Raw genomic sequence first — 12,730 nt, forward strand, 5'->3', positions numbered from 1 at the left:
CGTCGTCTCAGCCAAAGAGTTTCGCCTGAGACGAAGCGAAGACGCCGAGCGTCGTCTCAGGCGAAGCTCGCCGAGCGTCGTCTCAGGCAAAGAGCTTAGCCTGAGACGAAGCTCTTCTCCTAAGACGAACCTCAGACGCCAAACGTCGTCTCAGCCAAAGAGTTTTGCCTGAGACGAAGCTCAGACGCCGAGCGTCGTCTCAGGCGAAGCGCTTAGCCTGAGACGAAGCTCCGACGCCGAGCGTCGTCTCAGGCAAAGAGCTTAGCCTGAGACGAAGCTCTTCTCCTAAGACGAAGCTCAAACGCCGAGCGTCGTCTCAGGCAAAGAGCTTAGCCTGAGACGAAGCTCTTCTCCTAAGACGAAGCTCAGACGCCGAGAGTCGTCTCAGGGGAAGCTCGCCGAGCGTCGTCTCAAGCAAAGAGCTTAGCCTGAGACGAAGCTCTTCTCCTAAGACGAAGCTCAGACGCCGAACGTCGTCTCAGCCAAAAAGTTTCGCCTGAGACGAAGCTTTTCCTCTGAGATTCATTTGATACGAACCGGATGAAGCTCTCTGTTGGAGATGAACCTTTTTTCTAATAAATTTGAATGTACTAATTGCCACATAAGCAATTTAACATCTAATATTAAATTGAAGGGTTTAACTGTTACAATTTTAAAAATTTACAGAGTTTAATTTTCCAGTTTTGAAATAACGAGAATTTAATTGTGCTGAAAATTAATTTAAGAATTTATGTGCTTTCATGAAAACTACGAGGATTTTTTTATACCTTTTATCTTGTATTTTTGTAATAATTTGATGTTGTCTCACTAATTTGGTAAACAAATTTTGATTATTTAACTATAAGCCTAAAATAGAAAGAGAAAAATATGATTTGTTAAAATGAAAAGGTGCTTACAAATTTAAAATAAGAAACGATATAAAATGAGTCATTGGAAAAAGAATAAGAATGTTTAAAATTGATGCATGGAAAAAAGTTCTAGATGGGTTGTAAATAAGTAGGAGTCACGAAAAAGTCGTATAAAACAAGAAAAATGGTTAAAAAGGTGACAGCAAATGAAAATTAGTTTGGATATATGAAAAGGGAGAACCAATGGTTTTATCTTTGTTTTTTTGATTAGTTTTTTCATCCCAAAGATAGAACAAGGCAGGCAGCGCAGGGAAGAGTCGAGGAGAGAAAATGAGAACACCCACTGCTTCTATTCTCATTTCAAAACACCACTTTGTTTTGTTTTGATTTGATTTTGTGTGGCCGTACGTTTTCATTTTCTTTTCATATACAATATAATTAATTCTTAATCTATACATGGATCCTTCCAAAACCAAATCCTTGAGGCTGTATCATCTATGGAAGGGTAACAATGTAATTCATTCTCATTCTTTTTCACCTAACATGGCTTCTTTGTTTTCAATATTTTATAATTTATTTGCTTGTGTTTTAACAACATGGCTTATTACCTTTTAAAAAATATTTAAATCCTTTCGTTTTTATGATCATTAGGTTAAAAAATGTCCAATGGCTAATGTTTTACATTTTGTTTGTGAAATTAACATCAGAAATTCGTTTGCGGAGGAAGATTAGTGTTTGGGCCGGATGCAGGATCACTATTTCTAACGTCGTTTCTGATCGGAGGTCCCGCGGTTGCATTTTGCCTCAAAATTATAATGATCCTCAAAAGAGATCTAGAGTTTTACATTCCAGTATTAATTGGAGCGTTGACACTTCTTATTATGGTTAGTTATGAATTAATATAATTTTACTAGTTAAAGTTTCCACGCATTTAACAACATGTTTTAAAGCGATTGGCTGATGAAATGAATATATCTAAAAATTTATCGTAATTTGAGAATGTTTTTGATTAAGGAATAGTAAATGATTGTGCGTGCAGGACTTCACATTTCTGGTGCTAACATCGGGAAGAGATCCGGGAATAATTGCGAGAAATAAAAATCCCCCGGATCCTGAAGACGTCGGGGAGGTTTGCAGTTCGTCGTTGGAGTGGGTGAATAGTAAAATAGGGAACATAAAATTACCTCGGACGAAGGATATAGTGATGAATGGGCAGACTATAAAAGTGAAATTTTGCGATACATGCTTGTTATATCGTCCTCCCCGAGCTTCCCACTGCTCCATTTGCAACAATTGTGTCCACAAGTTTGATCATCACTGCCCATGGGTCGGCCAATGTATCGGCTTAGTAAGTCAGTTCCGCATATCTTTTTCTTTTTACTTTCAACTCTTTTTCGTTTTCTACATACTATCATAGCCATGTTTGGTTCATGGAATAGGTGCAGAATGGAATAGCTATTCCGTATGAAATGGTTATTCTTTGCTTTGATTCATGGAATAATTATTTCATGAAATTGTTATTACATGATTTTGTGGAATAAACATTTCTCTCAAAAAGTAAAAAATGGTTATTCCATTTCTTATGGAATAGTCATTCCATTTCATAGTATTCCATTCCATAAACAAAACATGGTCCATATGTAATTACTATTCTTATAACTTCATTATTTCAAACTTCATAGAAGACCGATAAAACTTATTTATCCAACTCTCTAACTAATTTGGAACAAAAGTCTATGCGTCTCCCTCAAGTATATATGGGATATTAAACTCCCTAAATTACTCATGTTTATCCGAAATTACAAAAAATATGATATATGTTTTAAATGGGAGACCATTGTGACCGGACCGGTTAAAATTTTGTTAAAGAAAAGAATACTGAATTTATTGTAAATTACAGAAACAGTACTAAATTATATCTTTTGTTAAAAAAATACTAAATAATTTTTTTAAATTGCCTTATTCATTATATAGAATGTATAATTAAATAAATTTTTAAATTGATTATAAATTGATTATATTAAATAATTTTAAACTAAATTTTATTTTTTATAAAAAATTAAATTTAATAATTTCTATTAAATATACTATATTTTATTTATAAAATAAAAAAATATATAAAAATAATATTATCCTTTAAGATAATTTAACATATATCAACAACAATAGCTGATCAAATTTCACCAAAATAAATGTTATTTGTCAGCTAATAGCTACTAGTTACCAGCTATCAGTTAACAAGCTAATAGTTACCAGTTATTAAAAAACAGTTGAATCAAAAGGAGCCTAAGTTATATATTTTTGGCAATTCTGCATGTGAATAAAGACAATGCATTTTTGCATTTTTCCATTTTTGAACGTCATTGACCAACTAAAAACATAACATTTTTTTTATACTAGTTTCGCATTACGTGCTATACACGTGGCTCGTAACGTAACTCGTCAATAAACGTATTAATAAATTTATTATAATTATATCAATTTTTTATTTATAATTAATATTAAATTAGTTAAAAAAATTTGTAAAAGTAAATATAATATATTCGGTTATTAATTTTTTTTCATACTGAATTTATTCTTCTTTTGGTTTTATAATAACCATAATTAAATAATTAATTTTATTTTATTAATAATATCTTTAAAAATAATAAGATAGAAATTTAAATAATAATATATTAACCAAATACAGTATTTTAGTTTTGTAGTTCAATCAAACTAAAAGATAGGTATTTCTACTAATTTAGAGACAATTTAGTTATTTTCTACGTACTAAAAACTAAATAGGAGATAATTTAGCTACCTATTCTAATTAGGACTTCAATTACATACTAAAAACTAAATTGGAGATAATTTAGATACATATTCTAATTAGGACTTTAATTACAATAGTGATTAATTAAATAACTAATTAGGTAATGACTATAAAACCTTTATTTAGTAGTAAACTGAAAAGTATTATTCAGTAAATTTGCCTGTCCCCCTCCCATCCGTGCTTTTATATATAGTATAGATGAGTGACTGAGGAAATTTAATATCCATATGTGCTATATAATTACTGCTTAATGATTATTTACAATGTTAAATCTAAGAATTAAAATTATATTTGTGTAAAATAGATTGATAATGTGATTTTGTTTGTTACAGCGAAACTATCCATTTTTCATATGTTTCATAGCTTCATCAACAGTTCTGTGCATATATGTGTTCGTGTTCTCGTGGATAAACATGCTTCGGCAAAAGGGTAAACTTACGAGTATCATTGCGTCTGATATTCTATCTGACGTCCTCATTGTGTACTGCTTCATCGCTGTTTGGTTCGTTGGTGGACTCACTGTTTTTCATTTATACCTCATTTCCACCAATCAGGTCATTTTCTTTTCCATAATTCTCCCATACATTCTATCACACTAATCTTTATTTCCACAAACAAATGGCCTCTTTTAGAATTTTTTATCTCACACCCTTAAAATTTGAAAAACGGCTCGATTAGGCCCTTTTAAAAGTACCGAACATTTGCACCAGTTATAAGAGTCACATAATTTAACCGTTTTAAACAAATTTGAGATAACAAAATTTGCAAAAAGGTCTATTTTGAATATATTTATTTGGATAATTGATTCTGGGAGTCATTGTACTTTCTCAAATTTTTAAAATGGTCATTGTACTAATTTTTGTTCCAAAATAGTTATCGAACTTATCATTTTTGAACTTCCGGTGGTTTCTAAATGAATTCCGTCGATTTTATCCTATGTGGCTCGCCGGACGCTGAGTCACGCCCACCCCTTTCACCATGTCATCATCCACGTCATCATCTTCTTCCATAATGTTTTCAACAGTTATTAAGAAACACAAAAATTTAAAAACAATTCTGAAAAACACTAATGATTCAAAACAAATTGAAGAAAAAATATCTTTTTCAATTAATCGAACCCGGACGAAGTGTTCTTCGTCTGAATTTGATCCCGGACGAAGTGTTCTTCGTCTGAGTTTGACCCAGACGAAGAACATTCGTCTGTCGTCTGGGTTCAATAGATCTTCGTTTGGGACTGAACCCGGACGATGAAATTCTCGATACCGTTACGAAATTTATCTTCAATTATTGATTTTGATACAATTTTTTTTCATATATATCAGACTACTTATGAAAATTTTCGATACCGTTATGATAAAAAGGAAAATCCTTTTAGAAAGGATATAATCACAAACTTCAAAGAAGTATTCTTCTCAAAAATTCCTCCGTCGGCAATAGACTTTCGAGGATGGGTAGCAGACGATGTGCGTATAATGGTGGATGAATCTGAAATAGATGAGAGCTTCATGACAACAAAAGAGAGGTTTGATGTAGAAATAGGAGGAGGAGGTAAGCATGGGAAGGATGGAAGTATGAGAATTGTGGATTATAGTAATGTTGAGGATAATCTCAAGAGAAAAGCAGGACAAGAAGTGGTTGCATTTGATCCTTTTTTTATGACACCAGATGATCATCTAACCAAAGATAAAAGGAGACAGTAGCTTTAGCTAAATACTTTTTTTAAAGGTATAGTAGTTCTTGTTTGTACAATATTCTTATATATTTTATTCTAATTAGCTATATTGAAGGATTGTTGCTCCATGTAGTCATATTTCATACTTCACTAATTTCAGATTTATTTAACTACTCTATCTTTCTATATATATATATATATATATATATATATATATATGATAAATAATTAAAAGTTAACTAAATTTAATTTCAATAGAATATATAAATTTAAATAAAAATAAAATTTTAATATAAAATAGATATTAATTAAGGATTTAATTTTTACAAAAATATAAAATAGTTTCCAAAACTAATCTATTTTAAAAATAAAAAAGTGTAAAATAAGTACAAAATAATGTACAAATTTTTACATTTTTGTAATTGTATATCGCATTTAATAATTGAAAAAATGAATTTTCCTATACACAATTTTAACTTTTTAGCCGAATATTCCACGATTTTTAAATCTTACCAGTTTGATCTATCATCTTAAAAATTTCTGTCAAATATACACATGACTCATTTGTAACCTATATAGTTCAAGATCGTACATACCCCCACAGGATAAAATTTATACATTTAAACGAATAACATAGCCCCACATCAGCTCAAAACAAGTTATGGTATTGTAAGCAGGGATATGGGCCCAGCGGGGGAGCCCAATCCGCTCAAACTTATGGTCACCTTTGTGATTTTAATTTTGAAAATGGAGTCGCCACCTAACTAAGATAGAAATACCTTTTCTACCGTCTAAACGTCTCACTCGCTTATATATTCATAAGAAACGTACATTGGACTGAAAGATTCGGGTTCGTGGATACAATTAACTCTACTTGGTTAATTAATTTTATCTATTTAGAAGTCATATCGCAAGTAGAATAAATCACATTATACATATAATATTTGTAATGCCCTAAAAAATCAACCGTCATTAATTAACTCAGTGGAAGTCACATAACACTACTAGAAATACATGAATTGGCGACGGAAATTAGCGACGGAATCATATTCCGTGGCTAATTTGGCTAATCACCGACTGAACTGGCGGCAAATTGATTATCAGTCGCCAAAATTAAGAGAAAACAGTTACAGACGGAATTTCCGTCGGTAATCGGTCGTTGTTTTGGCAGGGTGAGGGAGGGAAGAATTGGCGCATCTTTATTTACCAAAATTAGCGACGGAAAATAATTTTTCGTCGCTAATCACACAATTATATAAAACGCACAGTTTCATAAAACTAATTAGCGACGGAAATTGATTGTTGGTCGCTAATTAGTTTAATGAAACTCTGCGTTTCATTTATTTTGATTTTAGCGACGGAATTATAGTCCGTCGCTTCCGTCGCTAAAATCAAGATAAATTAAACGCAGAAGCCTCTCCTTTTCCTCACCATTTCAGAAACCTAATTCTAAAAAAAAGAATTGCTACCGTCTTTTTCTTTGGTCCACCGGTCACCGCCGTCTTCTGCCATCTGGTCCACCGATCACCGTCGTCTTCTGCCATCTGGTCCCCGCTGGTCTCCCTCCACCTTTGGTCCCTGCTGCTCCTCCTCTTCTTTGCTGCCGGAGCCAAACCGCTGCCCACGCCAAGCTGCTGCCATCCTCCTCTCACCGGCCACCGCACAACAGTAAGTTTTTTTCTAATTAATATATTTGTTAACTGAATAATTAAGTTTAGGGTAGTTTCAGGGTTTAATATTGTTAAATTAATTGAATTGTTAGGTTAGTTTAATTTATACTATTAAATCAGAACTAATTTAGGTAAATTTATGTTTAATTAGTTTAGTTAAATTATTGTAGGGGTTAATTTAAATGTTAATGAAATGGAATTAGTTTAGGGTTTAATTAATTTGTATTATTAAATAAATTGATTTGTTAGATTAAATTAATTTTTATTATGTTAATTTGATTATTATAACTAATTAATAATGTTTAGAATAGTAATGTTATAGAATATAATGTTTAGAATAGTAATATTATAGAATATAATGTTTAGATTATAATTTTTAGTATAATTACATTATAATAAAAATTTTTAAAATTAGATTATTAAAAATAGCTTATAATTATTAGAGTGTAATTTGAAAATATGCATTGATGGTACGTTTGGAATTAGTTCGTTAGTTTAGGATTATTTAGTTAATTTAGAATAATAAAAGAATTAGTATCTAATAGCTTTAATCAATATAAGTGTAGTTAGTATATTTAAATTTGATAAAATTAAAATAATTTTAAAATTGTTTACTATATTTGTAATTATAGGATCAATTGGTGTGTTGGATATTTTTTAAAATGTATTGTTTGCTTGCAGGATTTCCCTGAAAAATGGGTGATGCTCATTTTTAGGGGAAACGCTGCCGAATTTTCAACAAGTATATAATAATTATTTGATTAATTAGTAATAGTATAATTTTAATTATTTAATTAATAGTGCTATAAAAAACTAATATAAAACTATTATTGTAGGTTTATATCTTGTTGTCTGTGTACATCGCTTCTACTGTATTCATATCTCCTTTTTATTGTGGTTCTGCTCTTCAACAAGTAAGTGTTACTGCATTTTGTATTTAATTTTAATTAGTTAAAGTAAATTGAATAACAGTTAAATTTCTTTAACAAAGATTTTATTCCCACCGAATAAAATCTTTCCTAGCCGTAGAAACCCGTCCCCTGTGTTCAAGAGATTGAACGACACGGGATTGTACGTGTGTACAGTTCGTAAAACTGTCGTCGTCTGCGTAATTTGATCACGAAAAAATATATATGTATGGATATGGTATAAAAATATTTGGTAGTTTTCTGGCGTATGTTCTCTGGGTTGCTATTTAATATAGGTTGTGTAACGCTTATTCCTTACGGAATATAAATGAGTGTTACACACCCTATATTATATAATGCACCTGGGGAACGACGCCGGAAGGCTTCCGAATATTTTCACCGTATTCATACATATATCGTGATCGAATAATGGGGCGCCAGTTTTGCGAATGGGATAGGACCCTACCCTTTTAGCAGTCAATTACATTGACTTTGCTACGTTGAGCTTATAAACCACCTAATTGGACCTCCTGCATAAATGAATCCAGAACGCAGTTGGATGTATACGAGGCATGACAGAGGCTTCCTGCTGCCAGATTTTTTCCCTAATCTTGAAGAGTTTGTGAATTTTGATGTACAACATCCTGAGTATATGAGTGGAGAAGAGATAAAATGCCCATGTTCTAGGACAAAATATAGAAATACGAATTTTCGAGATGTAGAAGTTGTGAAACTACATGTCTTGCAATTTGGGTTTGTTCCAGATTACTATGTCTGGATTCACCACGGTGAGGTGAATGTCCCTCCTGTTCAGCAGCCGGTTAATGAATACGATTATTATAATGATGGATGGGGAGATTTAAACTCCGGTTAGAGAATGGTTATTGATGATGCTGGTCCCGAAGTTTTTGAGGAAGAGACCCTGAATGAAGAAGCTCAAAAGTTTTTTGATATGATGAGTGCGGCGGAAGAAGAAATATGGCCCGGAAATAGCAGACACTCGCCCTTGTCCGCATCTGTGGAAATTTAGGATATTAAGTGTCGACATCAGGGATCGATATCTTTGATTGATGACACTCTGCCGTTTATTACAAGAACTGCTTCCAGAGAACAGCAAAATGCCGAAATGTTTTGCTAATATCAAGAAGCTGGTGAAAGGTCTCGGGTTGCCGGTCGAGGTTATTGATTGTTGTTTCTACAACTGTATGATTTACTGGGGGGCGGACGAGGATTTAACCCATTGTAAAGTTTGCACATTTTCTCGGTGGAAACCAGTTACGAAAAGCAATTCGGCCTAAAGAAGGGCTAACGTTCCTTATAAAAAAAATGTTTTATTTCCCTTTAACTCCGAGACTGCAAAGGTTGTACGCTTCCAAAGCCACGGCTAAACATATGACATGGCACGCCGAACATAAAATGGAAGGCGAGAAGATGTGTCATCCTTCTGATTCTCCGGCTTGGAAACGGTTCAGTGAGTTGCATACAGATTTTGCAGACAAAACGAGAAATATCAGGCTAGGCTTATGTACTGACGGGTTTCAACCATTTGGTAGTTTTGGGTCACAATATTCTTCCTGGCCAGTTATTGTGACGCCGTATAATCTGCCTCCTGACATGTGCATGAAGGACGAGTTTATGTTTCTGACAAAACTTGTCCCAGGACCCGGAAATCCAAAAAACCATTTGGATATTTTCCTGCAGCTATTAATAGCGAAGTTGAATCAGTTGTGGGAATCTGGAATCCGGACGTATGACATTCAAAAGCGGCAGAATTTTCAAATGAGGGCGGCGCTTATGTGGACAATTAATGACTTTCCCGCTTATTCAATGTTGTTTGGCTGGAGCACATCAGGAAGATTGGCATGTCCGCATTATATGGAAAATACTGAGGCATTCACGTTGCCCGGGAGTGGTAAACAATCCTGGTTTGATTGCCACAGAAAGGTTTTACCTACAGGTCACCATTTCCGTCGAAACGTTACCGAATTCCGAAAAGGCAAACAAGTAAGGCAAAAATTTAGAGGTGTAAGGACTGGAGATGAAGTGTTAGCAGAGGTGGACGGTCTGGGGTTTAAGAGGGCCTATGAGAATGATGCTAAGGCTACGAATGATGAACTATCTAAAGGCCGTGGTTGGAACCGAAAGAGTATATTTTGGGATTTACCGTATTGGAGGACAAATGTGATCCGGCATAATCTCGATGTCATGCATATTGAGAAAAATGTATTTGACAACGTTTTCAATACTGTGCTCAATGTACCTGGCAAGACGAAAGATACAGCAAAATCTCGGGCAGAGTTGAATAAAATTTGTGATCGTCCTAGCCTGGCACAAGATGAGGAAATCGGTAGATATCCAAAGGCTTTGTATGCTTTGGACAGAGATTTAAAAAAGATTTTGTTAGAATGGATTCAAAAGTTAAAGTTTCCGGATGGTTACGTGTCCAACTTGTCTAGGTGCGTTGATTTAAACAGTTTAAAGATGATGGGCATGAAAAGTCGTGATTGTCATGTCTTCATGCAACGAATTTCGCCAATTGCTCTTCGGGAGCTTCTTCCGGCAGAAGTGTGGGAACCTTTAACAGAGTTGAGTATATTCTTCAGAGAGTTAACTACCATATCGCTGAAAAAGGCAGATCTTGAGAGATTAGAGCTTGATATCCCAAAGATACTGTGCAAGTTGGAACGTATATTTCCACCGAGTTTTTTCGATTCGATGGAACATCTCCTCGTACACCTTCCGTACGAAGCTATGATGGCAGGACCTGTTCAGTATCGTTGGATGTATCCGTTTGAAAGGTAATATATTTAAAGTTCTATTTTGTCAACCGATAATTAGGTAAATGAACTAATTATATGATTATGCAGATAACTGAGAAAACTCAAAAATAAGGTAACGAATAAAGGCAGAGTGGAAGGAAGCATTAGCAGCGGATATCTATTAGAGGAAACAACAAAATTTGCATCTTTCTATTTCAAGGATGGTGATCCGATGATACCATGTCGGATGCAGAGAAATGAAGTTTGCGAAATGGACGTTGATGATGATTTCGACAGATTATCTATTTTCAAACCGAAAGGGCGACCTGTAGGTGCTTGTTGGAACAGATATCTGGATGATGTTGAATACGTTGCTGCCCGAAGCTATATCCTTCTGAATTTTCCTGAAATCGAACCTTACAGAGAGTAAGTCTTAATATACACATTTAAGTTCAGTATTGAAGAATTTGATACAAATCGTATTAATTCGCTCGTATTCTTGTAAATATAGTTTTTGAAGGCGAGTTGTATGAAATCAACCCCGAAATTACACAGACCGAAGTTGTAGTCAAGTTGGAGAGTGAAGTTGCCTTTTGGTTCGAGCAATATGTAAGTATTTATGTTGTTTTATCGTCATAGTTGTATATATTATCGTGTTGATCCGTATAATAATTGTGCTACAGGTGAAAGACCCAACTGTCTGTACCAATCCCTATATTCTAAGTCTTGCAAAAGGACCGCTTAGAACAGTCAAAACATTCAAGGGGTACTGTGTGAATGGGTTTAAATTCAATACTGGAGAATATGAGGAGGATCGGGTTACAATGAATAGCAGAGTCTGTGTAAAAGGATCACTCTACGGCCCGGCTGAAAGCGACTTTTATGGAGTGTTGACTGACATTATCGAGTTAGAGTATCCAACTCTACCAATAAAAAGGACAGTTTTATTTAATTGTAATTGGTTTGATCCTACGAAAAAGGTTGCTATGTTAGTCCATCCTCGGTATAACATAGTGGATGTTAATCATAGAAAGAGGTACAACAAATACGAACCTTTCATTTTAGCTGAACAGTCCGATCAAGTACATTACTTACCTTATCCTAGCAAAAAGCGGGACAAGAAAGATTTGTGGGCAGTATGCATGATAAAAGCTCGCTTTGAGCTAGACATGCATGAAACAACTGTTCCAGCTTTCCAAGATGATAGTGCAGAACATCCGCTCGATGGCATAACGAATGACGAACCGACAAATTTAGTTGATCCGAATGGCGAGGCGGACGAAGCCGCATTACACAACCCTCCAGTAGTAGAGACGGAAGATGATTATCCACCATCCTCATCAGACGATGATGACATTGGAGCGGAAGATGATATAGAAATTGCATGATTTGTTTTAATGTCATTTCTGTAGAATTTTGACTTTTATTTATGTTTGTTGATGTAGTAACTTAATTTTGTTAAAAACTTGTTATGGTTTTTATAATAGATGTGTATATTTTTTTCTTGTCGAATATTGTTTTGTAATCTTTTTTGCAGATATGAGAGGTTCAGGTTCTTCTTCTGCCGTCCGAGGCAGGGGTAGGGATACAGGTCAGGGACGCGGACGTGGACGCGGCCGTGGCGACCCAGAGCAGGATCCACCTGAGGGCTTGAATCCCGGGGCAGAGCAGCAGGTGTTAGCGGGTAGACCCGCGCCGAGGAGAGCGGCGAGACAGCCGCAGCCACAGGACCAGCCGCCAGCGACAGACGAGACTGGGAGGGTTAGAGTTACACATGATGCTGCAAGGTATGATTGACAACTTTAAAAAAAATTATTATTTCAAAAATGTGAAAACTAAGTGTTTTTGTAATGTACAGAGAAAGGTTACTAGATGGCAGGAACGACAGCGGGAACACATCTAGGGCGATCTTTCCCATTTTCCGATCTAGCTGGTTTGCTAAGGGTTCCTCGTTGAAGAAGCTGACAGCAGAGCACAAGGGCTTCTACTTCGAGGAGTTCAAGGTTGTTAAATTAATATTTTAAATTTATGTTTTACTTTCTTTTTGATTTCTAATTGTTT

General features: G+C 34.6%; 2 protein-coding genes across 3 annotated transcripts; both read left to right on the forward strand.

The window, feature by feature from the left end:
- The first annotated feature begins 972 nt into the window (after window positions 1-972).
- LOC126680409 (probable protein S-acyltransferase 1) lies at window positions 973-5,502 on the forward strand. 2 transcript variants are annotated; one of them, XM_050375541.2, is made up of 5 exons: window positions 973-1,361; window positions 1,556-1,732; window positions 1,888-2,196; window positions 3,993-4,214; window positions 4,983-5,502. In XM_050375541.2, exons 1-5 carry the CDS (start codon window positions 1,305-1,307, stop codon window positions 5,358-5,360), a joined length of 1,143 nt encoding a protein of 380 aa, XP_050231498.1. In that variant the 5' UTR covers window positions 973-1,304; the 3' UTR covers window positions 5,361-5,502. The 2 variants fall into 2 exon arrangements, with proteins under 2 accessions (XP_050231498.1, XP_050231499.1); XM_050375542.2 differs by having other exon boundaries at window positions 974-1,353.
- A 3,824-nt stretch (window positions 5,503-9,326) lies between these two features.
- Window positions 9,327-12,057, forward strand: LOC126681844 (uncharacterized). The gene is made up of 5 exons (XM_050377399.1): window positions 9,327-9,658; window positions 9,755-10,708; window positions 10,820-11,095; window positions 11,190-11,196; window positions 11,353-12,057. Exons 1-5 carry the CDS (start codon window positions 9,327-9,329, stop codon window positions 12,055-12,057), a joined length of 2,274 nt encoding a protein of 757 aa, XP_050233356.1.
- The last annotated feature ends 673 nt before the right edge of the window (window positions 12,058-12,730 follow it).

This window comes from Mercurialis annua, linkage group LG5 (assembly GCF_937616625.2).
Source record: "Mercurialis annua linkage group LG5, ddMerAnnu1.2, whole genome shotgun sequence".
NCBI lineage: Eukaryota > Viridiplantae > Streptophyta > Magnoliopsida > Malpighiales > Euphorbiaceae > Mercurialis > Mercurialis annua.